We start from the raw sequence: 20,674 nt of genomic DNA, 5'->3' as shown, positions 1-20,674 counted from the left end.
TAAACTCTTAATGTTGCACAAATTAGGGAGATGTAATTGTATGCATGGAAAGAGTCTGCCCTAAGTTTCCTATATGAAAAGACTTAACTGTATTAACACATTTAAAATAATGTTTTCAGCTTTAAACCACTGATCATAATACAGTACTTTTCTTCAGAAATAATATCAATTTAAAGCTGCTTTTTTCAGCTATGTTAGTGAATGTCTAACTACTGTATTTCTTTTTATTTTTAGTATAAATGTGCTCAATAGACAGACCAGCAATATGGATGGTTCAAAGATAAATACTGAGATTACTGGTGCTAAAGAAGGACTCCTAGATGACAGCAATTTCATCTCTGAGGGAAAAGGAGGCATTCCTAAATCACAAGAAAGTGAAACCTCATTTCAGAAAAACAATATATTGACTCTGTCAGAAGACCTGTCAAGGGACAGATCCGAAAAAGCCTTAAGTGGAGGCCAGCAGTCTCTATTTATACATACTGGTGCTCCTACTGTTTCTACGGAAAACTTTATCTTGCCTACAGGAACTGCTGTTAATGGACCAGTTTCACACTCCACCTTAACTAAAACTTCCATTATGAATAAAGGCAATGTTTCATTAACTACTGGACAACCTGTGAGTCATACAGATTCCTGCTCAACATTGCCAGTCATGCATGATCTTCAGCTGCCCGCAAAGAGTACAACACAGAAATCAAGTCAACACCAAGTGTTATTTTTGTTACCTGATGTAGCACAGGCTAAGAACCTGACTCATTCCATTAAAAATCTACCTACCTCTGCTTCAGTTGGTTGTGATACACAGAAATCTATAGGAAATAGTGTGAAATCAGATAGCACTTTAATAAACCAAGTAGAAGTGTGTGAGGATAGCAAAAGTTTACTAGTAGATGAAGATTGTGTTAATACATTAACAGGAATTTCCTCAGGTACAGGTGGTTTCAGATCAGGAAATGATACAAACTGGGATCCACAAAAAGAGTTCATACAGTTTCTTATGACAAATGAAGAAACAATAGAGACGTCTCCAGTTCACTGTAAAGTAGGTCTAGAGAAAAAGCGAAAAAGAAAAATGGATGTTAGCAAGATAACACGTTATACAGAGGACTGTTATGATACAGATTATATTCCCAGTAAATCAAAATTACTAAATGTTGACTATTTAGAGCAGAGTGAGGATCTAGAAATAGTAGAACCACATAAATATGCATTAACAAAAGTGAAGCCTGAATCAATGGATGAGGAGTTAGAAGCTGTTGATGCTATCCAACAATTGATTTATAGTCCTACTAACAAATGTGCAGAAGATACTTCTCCGGTTCACACTAGCACTTTTCTTTCTAGTACTTTAAAAAGCAAATGTGAACAGAATGATTCAGAATCACCATCTACTTTTAGTACTGATGAGCCATCATTTTATCCTTGTACTAAGTGCAATGTGAATTTTAGGGAGAAGAAACATCTGCATAGACATATGATGTATCATTTGGATGGGAATAGTCACTTCCGTCATCTCAATGTCCCAAGGCCCTATGCATGTAGGGAATGTGGACGGACATTTCGAGATCGTAATTCACTTCTTAAACATATGATAATTCACCAGGAAAGAAGGCAGAAACTGATGGAAGAAATCCGAGAGCTGAAAGAACTTCAGGATGAGGGTAGAAGTGCACGATTACAGTGTCCACAATGTGTTTTTGGTACCAATTGTCCCAAAACATTTGTGCAGCATGCTAAAACCCATGAAAAGGATAAAAGATATTACTGTTGTGAGGAATGCAATTTCATGGCTGTAACAGAAAATGAACTGGAATGCCATAGAGGGATTGCTCATGGAGCAATGGTGAAGTGTTCAATTATCAGTAGTGATATGTCCCAGAGAAAAACACAGAAAAAGACTTCAGTGAAAGATCCATATATAGGGTCATCAAAAAAGTCAACCACATATATGTGCAAAATGTGTCCATTTACTACATCAGCCAGAAGCATTTTAAAAAAACACATGGAATACTTACATCCAACATCATGTATTAGTCCATTTAGTAGCCATCTTAGATTAGAAAAAAGGAAAAGTAGCATAATTGAAGAACCTTTAGATTTTGGCAGCAGAACTAAACAATTGATCAAACAATCATCTACATTTCCAAAGAATTCTGTTTTAAAGCAAGATGTAAAAAGATCATTTGGCTCAGCTTCACAATCCAGTAACTTTGCAAAACTTCACAAGAGACCCCACAGGATACAGAAGGCTCGGAAAAGCGTTTCACAGTCAGCTGTAAGTGTGTGCAATCTAAAATCTCCAAACAAGACTATTTTGATTAAAAATAGCATTGACCAAAAACCTAAATATTTCCATCAAACAGCAAAACAAAAAGCTAGTGTCAAAACAAGCAGTAATTATTTATATAGACACAAATATGAAAACTACAGAATGATTAAAAAATCTAGTGATCCTTATCCTTTACATTTTAAAAAGGAAGAGTCCAGCTCTGTTAGTTCTTTACATTTATTTTCATCATCAAATAGTCCCCATAATAATTGTTTTATCATGGATTCTCCTAATCTTGATTCCAAAAGGTCAGAAGGCTATAAAGACCATAGGCGTGTAGCTGTAAAAAGAGTGGTTAAAGAGTCTAAGAGGGAAGGCTCTGTTACAGGAGATGATTTGGATTGCTATCCAGATTTTCTACATAAAATGACTGTTGTTGTTTTACAGAAACTTAACTCTGCTGAAAAAAAAGACAGCTATGAAACGGAGGACGAAAGTTCATGGGATAATGTTGAACTATGTGATTACACTGCACAATCTATGGAGGATGATTCTTACACTGATATTAATCAGGATCATGTAAACCTCTTCCCTTTATTCAAAGGTAAAATAGAGGATCAAGAAGCTGGTGATAAATCCTCTCTTCATTATGAGCAGAATGATGGTTTTTATTTTGAGTATTATGAAGATGCAGAGAGTAATAACTTCCTGCATGAATTACATGATCCTCAAAATTTAGAAAATGTAGGAACAGCATTGCCAAAGCATAGCTCGGTTTTCCATTGGACTGATTTATCACTTGAGAAGAAGTCCTGTCCGTACTGTCCAGCAACATTTGAAACAGGAGTTGGATTGTCTAATCATGTCCGAGGGCATCTTCACAGAGCTGGATTAAGCTATGAAGCCCGCCATGTTGTTTCACCAGAGCAGATAGCGACAAGTGACAAAATGCAACATTTCAAAAGAACTGTAACAGGAACCCCTGTTAAGCGAGTTAGAAAAGGTATGATTTTTTAATTTGGGTGTATAATGGGGGATAGGGGAGGATGTAATTGTTAATCATTAAAAGAAGGTAAATAATGTTTTCTTGCCTTTACGAAAGGTTGTTTGATTACAAGTTTATAGAGTTAAACACAAGTTAAGATTTCAAAAATATTTGGGAAAATAGATAAATCATTATTTTTTCTTTTTTAGCTATTGAGAAATCTGAAACGTCTTCTGAACACACGTGCCAGCTTTGTGGTGGTTGGTTTGATACAAAAATTGGATTATCTAATCATGTGCGAGGACACCTGAAAAGGCTTGGTAAAACCAAGTGGGATGCACACAAGTCTCCAATTTGTGTTCTAAATGAGATGATGCAAAATGAAGAAAAATATGAAAAAATCCTAAAAGCATTGAACAGCCGCCGTATTATTCCCAGACCATTTGTTGCTCAGAAACTTGCTTCAAATGATGACTTTTTATCTCAAAATGTAATACCTCTTGAAGCATACCATAATGGCCTAAAGACTGAAGATATATCAGTGTCTGCATCGGAAGAAGATGGTCTGAGTTTCCTAAATGAATGTGATGAAACAAAAACAGTACTACATGAAAAAAAAAATCAGTCACTTACACTGATAGAACTTCTGAAAAATAAAAGGTTAGGAGAAGAAAGAAATCCTGATATTTCTCCTCAAAAGATCCATAATCAAACTGCAAGAAAGAGGTTTGTTCAGAAATGTGTTCTTCCATTAAATGAAGACAGTCCATTGATGTTTCAGCCGCAAAGAATGGACTTGACTATGCAGTCAGGTAAGAGGCTGTTTATAGATGTCTGACTATGATTCCAAATAATTCTTTCATTTGTTAGAAACATTACAGCAGAGTAGAATATATTTTCTAGAATACAGTTCATTTACCCCTTGTTCTCTTTGCAAAGAGAAAGAGAGTGCAAATATTCCTGAGTGGGGAAAGAGAGTGCAAATATTCCTGAGTGGGGAAAGAGAGTGCAATAAACTTATGTAACTTGCCCAACATTAACGTCCATCAGCAGTGAATTATCTTGCACAAAATATAACACTTTTTCAGCATGTGGTTGTGGTGTGATTTAGAAGGAGCTAAGGAAAATAAGGAAAAAGTTAGACCAAAGCACAACCTCTGATAGCAAAATATGCAGTTCCTCAATGAAAATAGTGTCTGGGTACAATCTTAGACCTGCTAAAACATAATCCAACATGTGCAGAAGCAGCATTGACTCAAGATGACAGAACTATTCTCAGTGTTATAAAGGCATAATATTTAAAACTATGAACAACTATTGAATAATTCCAACGTTTTAGGCAAACATGCTTCTTCAGCATAAATTAATGCATGTTTGTTGTATAATTGTGGCTGATATGGGTAACTGCTGTTCTCCTTTTAGCCCTGTCTACTCTGGGAGAAGAACTGTGCTAGTTACAGCACTATTTGAACGCAGTGGTTGCCAGCAGGATTCTAACACAGTCCCTGAACTGATGTGGGCAAAGATTTTTTTTTTTCCCTGAGAACTGTGCTGTTAAAATAATTCTGTCATAGTCTCTAGCCCAATTTTAGAATGATGTTCTTAATGCAGCTCTTGCCAAAAAAAAAAAAAAAGTATTTCTGTTGGTCAGGGAAACTCTCTACTAGTACCCTTTGATAACACCCTTGTGTAAAGAGAATTATAGCTAGTATGTTTTTGCTCATAGTTTGTACACTGGTTTCTGGTACTGCAATTACCTAGATGCGGAAGTACATGATCTTATTTTAGTCCTGTAACAGTTTTTTTGTTTTGTTTTTCCTGGTTTTCTTGTCAATATTCCAAGTGCAGTAGACCATATTTGGCAGTGCTCAGTACTTGTTCACCTGTGTTTTTGCCTTTTTTTAAAAATCTTGCCTGTGAAGTAAAATCTGTCTTAAGTGACTACTCAGTTGTCTGACAAAACTCAGTTTAACTAAGGTGATTTTTCTAATTTGGACTAACAAAAGTGGAATAGTATTGTATTCAGTGCATTGGGGTATTTTTGGTGGTCCCTTCAAACAAGAAGTTGCCTAGTAAGGGAAGTGTCTCTTTGACAGATTTCACTGTGTTTGGAAAAACATGCTGAAGTATATCTTGCCAAACCTGACCATGTGTATTTCTTTGTATTTAATACATTTACTTCTGAATGTTAGGTCATATCTATTTGGCTGTACTAAAATATCAAGTGAAAATAACTTATACTTGCATAATACTGATAGCTATAAACAAATCCCTTTTAGCTAAGGTGGCTAACGGAATAGAATATGACAACTAACTCAGTATGACTGTTGAGTTAAAAAAAAATCTCTGTAAGTTGCTTATTAAGCAAAAATTAAGATACTCCAAATATATTTAATACAATTTCAATTAAAAAAGGTGTCTATCAACCAGTCAGTCTTGTTCTGTAATTTGCCTGAAAAGTAGCCTTTCTTCTGCGGGCTGCTGGAAAATAGGATTCTTTCTATCCTGCAAATAGAAGTTTTCCAACATAATAGCTGTAGAAATGTTTAAACTAACGTATTTTAAGTTTTCTATAATATTAGTGGACATCATTGAGCAAGATAATGTATGTGTAACGCAGGGAAGGGAAGCACTTTGATGTGGTATCACAGCAGATTTGAGAAGAAACCAATTATAATGGTTTCTCTGGTAAGTGAGGAGTTTAGTTATTGTTTCACTATGTGTTTTTTCCTGTGATAAATAAGATGTTAGTTTGTTGATCATTTATTTAGCACAAAGATTTTAGCAAAAAACTTCAAATCATTAACTTTCATTATTGATTGCGCATCCAAAGTAATGAACATAAAATGCACTGAATAAAATGTTTTGTCTAACAGCTGTTCAGTGGTGTGTTTTACCACCTTTTCTCCCAGCCTTCATCAGCAGCCTAATTTAGTATTGAGCCTTTTACAGTCTTGTGGGTAAAACACTTTAATTACCACTTTGTCAACTAGACTTTTTAATTCTCTTTATTGGGAATGTTGCAGGCTTTGAAACTTCTCAACAGAATTGTGCTATTCAAATCACAGGATTGTATTTTGGGGTTAGGAAAAGATCTGCATACTGTGGAGATCTGCAGGAAAGTGATAATAGGTGTTAAATCCAGAGAAGCTTGGGGGTTCAAGCTTTACTCCCCTTTTTCAAAATAACATGGTTTGGCTCTGAACTCTACATGCAAAGCTAATAATGGTTAATTTGGATCCTTCTACTATACTAAACGATTGCATCAATACAGTGAATATATTTTAAACATCTTTATTACAGAAAACTTTTTACAACGCTTTGAGAATTTCATTTTTTGAAGAGAGAACTGGATTATAGTTTTCTTTTGAATGATAGGTATGCCTGTGAAGCTTAGAACGTGTGTGCATTGCAATACGACGTTTACAAGTGCTGTTAGTCTGTCCAACCACTTACGCGCTTATGCACGAAAGAAGAGTGCTGGACTTTTGACTGGGACAGGTATGTTTTGTTACAGATGTAAAAGCAAGTTTGTGTATGATGCATTTCCTCATCAAACTGCACAAACTTATATGTTAATCCAAATGAATTTTGACACTTTCTCTGATAGACAAGTTGAAGTAAGAGATTGAACTTCAGCAACTTGTAAAAATATAGGCGTTGCTGTTGTCCATTTTTCATGTTTGTTTTTCATACTTACTCACTCATTTTGATCCAGCATTTCAGGTATGTAAACAAAGCTGCAAACTGAGCAACTTTCATTCTTCACCCCCAAAATAAAAATAGCTATTTATTTTTTATGAAAGGGAAATGACCACTTTAAAAAATCATGCCTGTCCAAACACTTTTTACCTACTTACTATTACAAATAACCCTTAAAAGTACTATAGTTTAAATAAATGAGCAAAAATAACTAATTTTTCAGCTTATGCATCTGACAGCACTTTGTGTATAGTCTTATTTCATGGCTCTGTGTGTTGGTGATTTACAAGACGACTATAATTTGGTAGTGGGACTAAGTGTCAGGATTGTACCACACTCACCACAACTTTTAACTCATTTGTATTAAAATAAACTAGATTTCAGGTTGGCATCCCTTACCATTTTATGCTGTAATCTGAAATCAGATCCCAGGCCTTCATTCTGTAGCTGGGTCTCTGCATGCATCCCCCAGTAGCTGCATAAAGTATCACTGATGTAAGTGTGATCTGACTCTGTATGGTCTATAGTAGTAGGCAGAATGAGGGGTGGAGAGCAGAAGGGGGACATATCAAGACAGTTGGAAGGTGGAGAGCCTGGAATAGACATAGTAGGTAACGGGAGTGAAGCTGTCTTGTCACTACATAAAGGAACAAGTACAGGAAATCTACATATTACTTTGGTAAAAGTAGTGTTCCTTTTTCTTAGCTGTAGAACTTATTGGTTATATAAAGTACAACTCATAGGTAAAGCAGGGGTCTCAAACTTTCTGCAAAGTGAGTTAAAATATTATTTTAATTCAAGTTTATGGGTAGAGTCTATGAAGGTTGGGTTGCATATAAACCTTGATTCACAGTGGATCACCCATTAATAACAATTGGAGATTAGGACAAGGACTGTGAATGATAGACTATGATTCTTAACCTAATAATTAACTTTGTTGTTAAGAATTCCCAGAGAGGTAGCCCTTAATCTGTAACTTTAAAAATAATGAGCAGTCCTGTGGCACCTTATACACTAACAAATATATCCTGAGCTTTCATAGGTAAAACCCACTTCATAAAGACTTCTAATACTCCTATCATCTGAAGAAGTGGGTTGTGCCCACAAAAGCTCATGATACCATATACATGTTTTGTTAGTCTTTAAGGTGGTGCAAGACTATTTGTTGTTTAAGTTTGTCCTGTTACAACTCAGCTACCCCTCTGAACCACTTCATAAGGTTACTGTTTGCAGTATCACTTAGTGAGGAAAAGATGATTCACGGGGGTTTGGTACTGTCGTTGCTGTTTTGGGGGTATTTGGCCCCTTTGCTAATTTATTTATTCAGTTTATGCACACAGTTATGATTGTGCCAGATAACTAACAAATGCAATTGTGCATCTATTGGAAATTATTGCTTTTTAAATATTTTCATTAGACTCAAAAGTTAACAGAGGGAGGCAGTGGGGCTTAGTGTATAGAACACTTGTCTGCAATTCCTGAGACCTGAATTTGGTAATCTTGGGCAAGGCACTCTGTGCCTCCATTTCCCAATCTGTAAAACAGATTATACTAATGTCTTAAAGTCCTTTCAGATTACTATGAAAAGTGTTATATGAAAGCTAGGTGGAATTCTTATTTTTATATATATATATATGAGAAAGAGGCGGGGGAGAAGCGGGGGACACACACACCCTACTAGACATTTTGTAAAAATGTAGGATAAGGTCTTAGTGATAATTATGAGCTCGTATTATTTTTCTGAGAAGTGAGAAGAGATGTCTTTGTGTGAGTACAGATATTAATGAGCATCTCCCACATTGGGAAAATCCCAGTTCTTCTTGTCTTGTTAGATGAAGACGGCCATTGTTTAGTGAAATTATGATATGAGGTCTTCAGCCCTGAAATTCATTGGCCTCCATTTCTGAACTGTGTAGAGGCGTTGAGTATCTGTTAACTTTTGCTGTTTTACAAAAGCCCTCAACTTACTCTTTTACTTCCTTCTATCTTTGTAAAGAAATAGGTAATTCTTTCAGTTCAGTACTCATTCTAGCTCCTTTCTCTAATTACATAATTGTATGCATATGTGATTGCTGTAATTCTTATATGATGTGGCAATTGCTATGGGAACTATTTATACAAGAAATAAAATCATCTATGCAAGTAATTGAAGCAGAAATGAAAGCTTTCTCAGGCTGCATTAGCTGAAGTATCCTTCTTTTAGGTAATTATTTTCCCCCACTACATTTACTGTGTGTATTTTCAGTATTAACTGTTACAACATTACTTTCTAGTAGAATCCATGCTTGTTTACAAGAAATAACTTCCAGTCAAATTTTGCACGCTGAGCAATACAGGAGAGTTATGCTGTCACGTGTTATGATTTAGCAAGAAAAAAAATGAAATGTAGTTGCCAATATTTGAATAACAGTTCAAGGAACACATTTTCAAGCAAAGGCAAGATTCTGTTGGCCATTGGCTATGCCACATTTAATATATAATGACAAACTTAATTTATACAATATGGGTCTACTGTTCACTGTCACTATATGCATAAATGACCAACTACGTACATTTGTGTGCACAGTTACCCACAGTTTTGCTTGTGAAATTACACGTCTAACTTTAGAAGGCTGGTTCCAGAATTTGGTGCAAGTTTTCAGGCTGTATAATGCCCATTTGCACAATTGTTTTAATCCCCTGTGTCCAACAGATGCTAGTTTTCTTCCTTCTTGTTTTGGTGAAAGATTTAATGAACTACTGTTCACTTCTGAGGTTTTGCAGAGCTGATGAGAGGCTTGTTCTTTCACCCTGTCACTTTATAGACTGACCTCCCCACTATCTGCAAAATACATCTTGCTCCTCTTGGTTTTTCCCTATTGAGGTCTTGTATTCCAGAATCCATTTCTATCTTTGACCTCTCCAACTTTCTCTTTTTCCTTTGGGCTTCTTTGATCTCTCTTGCACCCTGGCATTCCTGCTTTCTTTTGCTTTTACCATTCTATCCTTTCTTTTGTTCCCCTATAAATGAGGATCCATGTGCTTTCTCAGCTGCTGCTCACTATTGTGCTGCACATAACAAGGGAAGTGGCCTTGAAGCTAGGAGGAGCAAGCGATATAGCTGAGAAGTCTTTTTTTCTATGCTGTCTTACATCCATAACTGATCAACCAGCAGACCTTATGCAAATATATTAATATCTTCAAGAATAGTGTAGAGGAAAATATTTTGAGGTATAGCTAAACCTGACACATGGGCATTAATGATTGTGAAACAGGTGACAAATTATTGTGGCCAGTTAGCAAGTAAGCAAACAAATACTGTTAAAGATAATCATATATCTCTTAACTGTTGTATTGCCTGAGTTTAGTGTACTAGTAAACGTTCTGTAGCAGAAATAATGAAGTCCTAATAAAAACACACCTTGCTTCAGCACTTGAAGTAAAGAGTGTTCCTGTTTTGGGAATGGTGGATTAGCAGAAAACACAAATTTAAGTCGGAGTGCACATACATACTTATTTCAGAGCCTGGGTTGGACCTAAAGACATGCAGCAAAGAACTGTTGATTACAGTTTCCAACATAATCTGCGCTGCTGCACACACATACTGGGCATACATTTTAATCTGCCTCTTCCATGAGACTGGGGTATTTCCCAACATGCAATCACTGTGCTGTAAAATTGTGTATATGCAGCCTATGTATCTAAAGCATGTATACTTCGTAAATAGTGTGTTTTCAATGGAATCTGAGCTCCTCAAAGTGTTCTTTCCAAAGATTTTTCAATCTTCTATTTTCAATGGGTGGTTCCTCTTCTCTGCCATGCTGAATTAGAGCTTTTGATGAGTGGTAAACCCAGTCAGTCACACACAGCTTTCAGAAGCAGCAACTAAGCAGACAGCAAGTAGTCAAGATTTAAGGGAAAAGTTATCTTTCATAGAGACTTTTGTATTGAATATAGTGTTCATAAAAGGTGGTAATTGACAGCTGTGGGGACTGACACCTTCTTATCTACAATATGGATCTAGGTCAGGGCTGGGCAAGATGCGGCCTGGGGGCTGTATCTGGCCCATGGACTACATCTGTCTGCTTTCTATTTATATCCTGCTGCCTTTGCCAGCAAATTTTCAGGTGGTAGCTAAGGCAGTAAGATCCTGTTTAAATGGCTCATGGCTCCTGGTCGCAGCGCTACTCTAGCAGGGGCTAGAGCCACAAGCCTTTTAAATATCTGCAGCAACTGTGGTCAGCGGCCAGGCAAAGCGGTAGTGGCAAGGCCAGGAACTGTGAGCCCTTTGCTGTGTGTGGATTTTTTTTTTAATTCAAAGTCTTCAGCCCAGACAACTTTCAGGCGAGGCTAGTCCCCAACCCCACCACTTTTGTCCCAGACCCTGCCTCTTCTGAGGAGGGGGAGGTGGAGCCAGCCCATGACTACATACCAAAATTCATTAAGTGCCCCCTTGAGAAAATTATTGTCCGCCCCATATCTAGGTAGTGTCCATCTGAGCTTACATACCCTTAAACGATGTGCCTCACCCTAATCTTAAAGCTCATGAAGCTAGATGGGATTTAGGTCTCTTTGCTGAGTTTTAGTGAGCCTGCTGCTTGTGGGGGTGATATTTTGTCAGGTGGGAACTATCCACTAGAAATTAGGTTGAATCCGCCATACTGATGTTATTAAATAGCCATATTTGGTCATAACAGGTGCTTGGCTGGAACAAATAATCTAGAGATGAGACTGTGTTATTCTTTAGTCAGTACTGCTTACTTTAGTATTCTGTCAGTACTATATATAAGCATCAGAAGTATTTGTGCATACCCGGCTTTATTTTAAGTTAGTTTACTGCTCCTGAATGTTAGTAATTCGATGACAATTTTGCAGTTACACTTATACCAATCTGTTTGGAGAATTATACATCTGAATGTTGATAAAAGCTTCAGTCAAATTTTACCAAAAGTTTTGACCTTACCTTCTCTCCTGTAGTGACTTGAAAGCACATTCATGTTGGTTTATGCCTTTCAAAGTAAAGAGATGTATTCAAAGTAAAAAAAAAAAAAAACAAGAAAAAAGGACAAATGTGTTGTGTGGAATGCTACTTCAACTCATGCAAGTTTTAACATTTGGATTGCTATCAAATTTTTCTAAGTCTACTGTTACTATTGCTTCATGTAAACTGATCCTTGTGTTCTAATCTGAGTCCTGTTATCCTATATGAGAGGGGCTGCATACACTGGAACTCTTGTGATGAGTTCTTCGGTCCTATGTTTTACAGTTCTATCTAGAGTCTATGTACTAGCCACAACAGAAAAATTGTTGCCATTTCTATCTGTCCTTTTCTTTCACCCCTGTAAAATCCCTGACTAACTATTGCAAAGTCGCCTTTATTGGTGCACTGTGCCAAATTCCATTTTCCTGTGTTAGTGCTCAGTTAAGCATGGAATGACCAGGAAGTTTTTTTTCTCAGAAGATTGCACATCAGTGTCCTAGATTTACTAGCCTTCAGGAACTTTTTATTAGAAAAGCTAGAATTAGGATGCAAGTGACAGTATAGCCTCCCTGAAATCTTGGAGTATTTGCCTAGAAGAATCCCAATTTCTTGATGGGGGATGTGGGGATTCTAGCCTTGAAGTCCATATCCAAAGAAAGCTGATCTAAGAAATTCTGAGCCACAAAGCATTTATCTCACAAGAGTAAGTGCTTGTAAAACATCCTTCTGTGTTTTGAAGACAGCTGTACAAATAGGGCTGCTACTTCGTAGACCTTTTTTCATATTTTTTAATGTAATTGATTTTGTAAGTGCTAACTGATCTTGAAAGAACTTCACATGGTTGCCTTTGCAATGTAATGGATCTATTGTTTGCGTTTCCTCCAGTTTTCCTTCATGGGGTCTTCTGTAGGTTCCACAGAGCAAAGCCATTGTTGTGACCATCATTTTCACCTGGACAGATGGATCTGCTTTTGTGCTAATAGCTCTCCAAAGGCACACTGTTAACCAGATTTCATGTACCGTATCTCGTCTCTCAGAAGGCTGTTGTACAGTGAGAAGAAATAGCCATAAATTTCATTATCTTCCAAGCAAAATGCAAACCTCACTTCTTTGATCAAGATATCCATCAGTAATACTAGATTTAAAAGGATGAAAAATGCAACATGAATTAAGCCCAGTTCTTATTGGGAAGAAAGATTGTGCACAGAGATCCACTCCATAATTATGGAAGGTGCTCAGATGTTGCATTTATGACAGTTGCATAAAATACTATATAGATAAATAAGGCTGAAAAGGGATCTTTGATGCCTTTTAGAAGACACAAAGTAGTGAAAATTAGTACCTTGTGCTTTAGGCACCTTTCACTTGAGGATCTCAAAGCTCCTTAGCAGAGCAGTGAATGGGATTTGTGAATGGGATTATATAATGGGGTTGCCTGCAATGCTGCCTGTATGATGAGTGTTTGGACAGCCAACCAGGAGATATTTAGGGGCTGCCAGCTGATTAGCAGAGTGCCCACAGCCGATAGCATGTGTTTCTATTGGTGGCACACTTCTGCACATACCTTGGTGTACATACAATTTATTCTGGACATGGATGAGGAAAAAACGAGGGAAAATTGGTTGCTTGCAATATGTAATGACCCAGGAGATCCTTTCCAGTTCCATATCCTAAGATCCTCCCTGAAGATAAGATGCCACTGGTGTGGGAAAGGTCAAGCCACCAAATTAATGGTTTCTGCTCTATTAATCCGTACTTTCCTAAAGCTTGTAAGAAGTGATCTTTACTCCATTAGAGAAAATGAAACCTGTTCTTTGTATGTTGGCATGAAACAAGGGCCACTTCCTGTTCCCTTTATCTCATCCTTCACTTTCTCCAAGAGGATCTTGACAAAGTCCTTGCTGTCAGCACCTTTTGTGTCCAGATCCCTTTATTCACTGCTGTCAAAGAGAACACCATTGAGCCTTATCTGATTGGGGCCTTATGCTAATATGAGACTTCCTTCAACTTTGTGTAAATAAGCCTGTTTTGTACCCATTTGGAGTCTGAATTTATTCCTCTCATCTTGAAGCCGTGGAAGCATCTGAGTTTTCTGTTGGGTTTTTTTTGTCATTTTTCTAGAGCCTATATTTCCATAAAAGGGATCAGAAAATTGGCAGTTGTCTCTTTTATTTCCTCTCCTTTGTTGTCTTTCCACAACAATAAAATGATAGAGGGAACATCTTGGTACTAAGTCAGGAGCTGGTTTATGTGGCAGCCTCTGAACACTATGGCCTTGAGGTTCTATCTGGAAATAATTAGAGGAACAGAAATCTGTAAATAGTTATTCTATGTGACAGAATCAAGGCCTCTAAAAATAAGTTTGGCCCAATGGATTAAAACCTGTAGATCAAATATTCATCTGCTCCCCAGAGCACTCACCTACAGCAGAATAAAAATTCAAAGGTGCAATGTGATGCTCCTTCATTTCTCTTAACATAAATGCCAAAGCAGAAGGGGCTTTCAGTGCTGAGAGCAGTTGTTTTTGTGTCATTATCCTTCATTCTTGCCTGGTATGTCTGAGAATTGAAACAATATGATTTTACATCCTAATGTTTATGCATCTCAGAAACACCAGTCTACAACAGGGATTCTCAAACTTTGCCACAGTGAACATCCCTCAGCTTAGGGAGAGAAAAAATTGCACCTCCCCATGTAGCAATATATAAAGAGCTGAAAATCCTATACTTTGCAAGAATATGAATAATATTGTAGAAGAGTTTGCTCAATATAATTAAAATGTGCTGTGGGTATCAAAAGCACTAATTTTATTGCATAAATTATCTTTCTCGGTGCTATCTCAGTAGTTTCAAAAGATTGCAAACTGTGGCAGCTAAAATAAAACTGCACAAACATTTTAGGAAATCATAACACCATTGATCGTAATCTTCCCCAGCATCCTCTGGGCTCATGGGTCTTTGGCTTATGGGCAGGGAACATGGTCCCCCATTTAATCTAGGTAGCGGGATCCTTGGATGGTCAGATCATGGCAATCAGATGTACTCCAGTACTGTGAATTCCGCATAAGTCTGGTGCAGCAGGAAGTTCATCAGAGTACTTACCTGATAGCTGGGACTGAGCTGGGTTGCTGTTGGCAAGAACAAGGTGGTTACTGTCTAGATGCACTGGTGTCTTTGGGAAGGTGGTGTATCACCTCAGGCAGTAACCAGGCAGGGTCCTGGCTCCCCACTGCCACACAGATTCACTCCATGCCCATGGTGGCTTATCACTGTTGCAAGCAGTGAAGCTCCAACACCAGGGATGGAAAGGAAGACAGTGCCGAATAGGTTCTGCATAGCTAAGAGCCCTCTTTGAACAAGAGCTGCTGCCATAATACAGACACCAGCTGGAGATGACAGCTGCAGCAGATCAGAATGAGAATCCTTTTGCTAAGCCCAATTCATCCAGCATCACAAGCCAGGGATGAGCAGCAGCTTGGTAGCAAATGGAGGAGATATTACAAGGCTAAGACAGGGGACAAGCGGAGCCCTGGGTATATTGCACAACTGAGCTAGTTGAATGAGCATAGAAGAGAGCCCTGGGGATACTGCAGGGGTGCGTCAGTCAAAGAGGAGAGTCCTGGGAGATGGAGGAGCCTTAGCTGAGCTGGTGAGCAGAGCATAGGAGGAAGATAGGGGGAGGGTATGGGACGCCTTGTGTTATTGCAGGAAAGGTGGGGAATCAGGGGAATCTCTGTGTTGCTGCAGGCAGGGATAAGTTGGGAGTGGCACAGGGGAGCCCCTGCAAGCTGCTTCCCTGGTGTCCTTTAGAAATGTATAACTGTAATCGTTTAACTTAAAAGCTGATGCTTATAGGTTTCTGTTAATAGTTAAACGCTTCTTGAGTCTTGCCTACTGGATCTGTGCCCAGGATTCTTCCTTGTGCCCGGCCTAGTATCTGAGGCTCTGCTGCCATCACACCTTGAAGTCCTGATGTTGCCTACCATCCTGGAACCTCAAGGTCTCTCCAGGCTGTCAGCCCTGCTCCTCGGTGGCATCCCAGAAGTGGGGCCAGCAGTTGGGAACCCGTGCATGCTGGGATTCCTGCCAGTAGCAGAACCAAAGGCATGAGACAGCAGCCAGAACCCTGGGTGCAGGGGCATCCTCCAGCATCTTTCCCCTGTATTCCCAGATAAACATTTAACCGTGTAATTGACAGAATTTTTGATCATTACATGGTATTGGTATTATACAGTTTTTATATCCCTAGTGTCCACACACCTTTGACTGGCTCTTGTCCCAGCACTTCCCTCTGGATGGAGCTCTTGTTCTTTCTGCCCTGCCCCCAGGCAGAACAGAGCTCTGGTTCTGCTCAGAGTGTGCTTAACTCCTAGCCAAAAGGCAGGCAACCCCTGTGCCTTATTGTTTTAGAACTTCTGGTGTACAGGGACCTTCCCTAGTGCTGCTAATGCCTTTTCCTTTATTATTGTAACACTAGGTCAGGGGTCGGCAACATACAGCATGCTTGCCATAAGTGGCATGCAAGATGATTTTCAGCGGCACACACAATGAACAGGCTCCCCCTCACTCCCTCTAACCCACAATGGGGAGCCTGTGCTAGCAAAGCTAGCTTCCTGGAGTGGGAAGCCGAGGCTTCACACCGGATCCAACTTGTGGAGAAATGCGTGTGTGCTGCTCTACCTTTTCCCACAGGGAAAGCCAGAATGGAGCCTAGGAAAGGAGACCAAGTGGTGGAGAGAGCGGCACAGTCCAGGGCAAGAGGGTTAAATCTTGGCACGCCAATTCAGAAAGGTTGCCAACCCCTGCACTAGGTAGTTAGTGTTTAGTGTTCACGTTTAGCAATAGTTGGAAGTTTTCACCTACCTCCAGACTCTCCTTCTGGTTTAGCTTCATGGTAAGTCTAAATCATTGCACAATGTATGTAAAGTACAGTTTAAACTTATTTCCCAACCATAGCTGATGTAGAGTTTTTCCCTGTAAAGCTTCTTTGTTGCAAACTTGAGTTTCTTCTGCTCCTAGAGGGCTCAGCTCTTCTTAATCCTAATCAAATCCACCTGTTAGTATATTTCAGTGGTAATTATGCTGTACCTTCATGAATAGTTTAAACACCTGATAAGACAGTAATTCAGTTAAATGGCTCTGCATCTCTAGGCATTGTCATAAAGTCTGTCAATCTATTACAAGAGGTTCATTATCATTGTTTTCTTATTACTTTTTAACCATTGACTAGACAGAAATGGTAAAGAAGCTTCAGTAGGGGGTCCAAGAGACAGGACAGGAGTAAAACTTTTGTTTTTGTTTGGCACTTGTATGGTGTGAACAGATGACTGTGAATTCCTCACTGTGGTAGAAGATAGAAATTCTCATTCATATTTTTAATATATCAAATTACCTTGAATGCGTCAACATTTTGAAATATAACTGTATTTTTGTGACATAATTTGAGTTATAGTTATCAATAAATTTTTGAAGACTGAAAATTTTAAGAATGAAAGGTAATTTCAAACTGTCATTGAGAAGTTCAGATAATTCTACAATAACAGTTGCTAATGCTTGCCAGAACAATAATGTATATAGCTTAATGCTTGTCCTGTGGTTTTTAGAAGAGAACAAAGATTAATACAAAAAAGTAAGGAAAGACTATATATTTGCTTCTTTGCAAATTGTTCTTTAGAGTTTGGGTAATTGAAAGTTTTGGAATTTAGATTGTAATTTAACAGGGCAGAGTAAGAGAAATTAAATGGCTTTTTCAGGGTGGTTATAATAAATGAAGGTTAGAATATTTCTGCTTTGGTTTAGGACTACCTTTAATTGTTCACTTTTATATATGGAAAATGTTCTCCTTCCTCCTTAGCCTTAGATTGTAAGCAAAAAAAGTCAAGATCGAGATCTGGAAGCAAGAAAAAATTGCTGCCATTACCTCATAGTGCTGATGAAGTTTACATTCTCCGATGCAGGTACGCGCAGTGTTTTTATAATTGATTAATTTAAATTAGTGTCTGGATTGTTTTAATAAAAATTTATAAATAGTTGCTATTACATAAGAATATTTTGTAACTGGATTTGATCTTAAAATCAATGTTGAGCAAAAAAAACTAAGTTAAATATTACAGTAACATAAACAAAATAAAACATAAAATAGTATTTTATTTTGAACAGATTTTTTTTCCCCCTCTCCTGGATTAAAATGTGTTTTCTGTGTTTCCTATTTTGGCAATGTTCTTCCCCTACAGAAAACAACAAAAGCCTGTTAATGGAAATGGGCCATTATCTATAGCATTACAAATGTGAAGGTATAATTTATTGTATAAACTTAATCTTATGTTTATATGTTTGAAACAGTTATTGAGTATTGTTGAACTAACCATGAAACCATTAGAATTTTATTAAGATGAGCTTTTAAGAGAAAAATGTACTGTCTGTAGAATTGTTTACCCTTAGCAATGTCTGCTGACTTGTGCTCTATTTCATAAATATATCTTCTTGATGGCATGATTTTAAAATTTGCACAGGTTTTGTGGTCTGGTCTTTCGAGGACCATTGTCTGTTCAGGAAGACTGGATAAAGCACTTGCAGAGACACATCGTCAATGCAAATCTTCCACGGACTGGGGCTGGCATGGTTGAAGTCACATCACTACTTAAAAAGCCTGCTTCAATTACTGAAACTTCATTTTCTTTACTGATGGCAGAAGCAGCATCATAGAACAATGAAACATTTTAAATTTGAATTGGATGTAAATTTAAAATACTTTGTCATTTTTTTAAAAAATATTGCTACACTAAATTATGTTTATAAATCCTAAAGCAAGAGAAGTAGGGAAAGTGAATTACAGGAACATCAAAACAAATTGAGTACTTAACAGTTACAGTAAGTAGTCTTTATATTTTATATAAGGTGAGAGATGTGTTTTTAAGGTTTACTATGTTTTTGTCAGTTACTGTGTTCACTATCAATACAAAATCATTACATGTAAGCAGCCATTTTTAAATTGTTGCACATGGGTACTTAGATTTTATTAATAACAAATCATGCCCTCTGCAGTGTTACCAGAATCAAGGCTTTGTTTATTTGAAAAAAAAACCCACAAAAACACTTGCATAGTAAAATAAGATATATTTTGTTTGTATGTATGTAGTGTTTTGTATAATACAAGAACCGCTAATACAACTTACTCAACTTAGGGCATTAAATATCATGTACTTCATAGTTCAAGAAACTGTTTCATTCAAATAGGGCAATTAGTACTATTCTTATCTATGTGTGTACGTGTTTTGTTTTGTTTTGTTTTTAATTACATGAGGCTTTTTGTACTAAAAAGTGGAGGGAAACTTGTTTAAACAAATATTTGTAAGAGAAATATGTACATAGTACTGGAAATTATTTGTGGTAAGAAAGTATTCTTTACTTCAGTTGCATTTCTCACTGACAATAATGTGGTGCATCCATGCTACCTCCTACTTTGTCAACAAAGATGGTATTTACCCTTTACATTTTGTATCATAGTAGATTCAGATCTAACTTTCTTTATTGCAAAGCATTTTTTGTTAAAGTTTGTTTCCTTACGATGTTTTACTTAGTCTCACATGCTCACAGAACAGTTTGCCTCTACTACTTTATTTAACACCGTAGAAATGTACTAATAAGAATTGCTCACTACACGGTTTAGGACTAGAATTTTCATTTATAATTCTGTTTAAAATATTTTGATCATTTTAACAAATTTGAACACAGATTGAAATGTTTCTACATATGAAGAGAATGTTTACAATTTAAATTTTAGAACTTCTTTTGGATGTGATTATATGTATGAAAACTGTGTAACACTATGCTCATGCTAAGGACCTACTTACAGAATTACTGAAATAAATGTGCTGTGAGGATGGAATATATGGTGCAGGTGTCTTGATCATGATTAATTGTGTTTATTCATTTAAAATTGTCATCCAAACGTGATTTAATTTCTTAATCAGTAAATCAGATTCCTTTGCAAATCAGTTTTGTATGCAAGTAACATTTTATTCATGTAGGGTAACTAAAACTGTAGTTAAATCAAGAATATGCATTGATATTTTCTTTATATGTAAATAAAGTTAAAAGCAGTTAAAACCAAGAGTATTTTGGTAGAGTATATACATACCTCACTGCCAGTGAAATTGCTTTCCTATGGTATATCTCTTTACCAGAAAAATCTCTAAATAAAAAGGTTTAAAGAAAATCTAAATGTCTCTATAATGTGAAGCATTTCTTATTTGTATTATGTATGAAGTAACAGTTCATGAGAAGTTGATTTGTCTTGCTTGAGATTAGAATCTTCTCGTTAGTGAGTCAGAGTGGAATACATTTACTCACAACGTAATGTGGTTTGTACACAAGATGCATAATATCTGATTGGTGTAAATGTCAGGATTTTTTTTATATAAAATTGAAATAATATCTATACTAGGGCTTGCTAATACCTTGCAAAAGTAGTGTTTGTATGTCTAGGCTAATGTAATTAAAGAGGCATTGTAATGTATTCTTTATGTAACTCCTGTGGATAACTTGAAGTTTTAACATGTCCAATTATATTGTTACCTTTCTGAATCAAAAATATACTTCAAAATATTTATAGAATTTTTGGCTGCGGGAAAAAAAAATTAAAATAGGGTAAATGAAATATGTCTGGGTAGTACAAAAATATCCTACTATAATGTTATAGGGCTTCTCTTGTTGTTTAGAAAGAATGCTGCCTCCTGGTACTTTCAGCAATACAC

The 20,674-nt window shown here is 37.0% G+C and overlaps 1 protein-coding gene across 40 annotated transcripts in view; it reads left to right on the top strand.

Annotated features, from left to right (window-relative positions):
• The window catches only part of ZNF644 (zinc finger protein 644), a 90,592-nt gene extending 70,561 nt beyond the window's left edge, over positions 1–20,031 (top strand). For 37 of the 40 annotated variants that reach the window (XM_075936486.1, XM_075936482.1, XM_075936463.1 and 34 more), the window contains 5 exons: positions 235–3,275; positions 3,467–4,069; positions 6,636–6,758; positions 17,773–17,875; positions 18,431–20,031. In XM_075936486.1, the coding sequence (XP_075792601.1) occupies positions 266–3,275; positions 3,467–4,069; positions 6,636–6,758; positions 17,773–17,875; positions 18,431–18,623 (4,032 nt within the window). In that variant the 5' untranslated portion in view covers positions 235–265 and the 3' untranslated portion in view covers positions 18,624–20,031. Of the gene's footprint in view, positions 1–234; positions 3,276–3,466; positions 4,070–6,560; positions 6,759–17,772; positions 17,876–18,430 lie in introns of those variants that run through there. The other 3 variants (XM_075936491.1, XM_075936489.1, XM_075936490.1) reach the window with 3 other exon arrangements.
• Positions 20,032–20,674: the final 643 nt, after the last annotated feature.

This window comes from Pelodiscus sinensis, chromosome 9 (assembly GCF_049634645.1).
Source record: "Pelodiscus sinensis isolate JC-2024 chromosome 9, ASM4963464v1, whole genome shotgun sequence".
In the NCBI taxonomy this organism is placed as follows: Eukaryota; Metazoa; Chordata; order Testudines; family Trionychidae; genus Pelodiscus; species Pelodiscus sinensis.
This window is presented reverse-complemented; position numbering and strand designations above follow the sequence as displayed.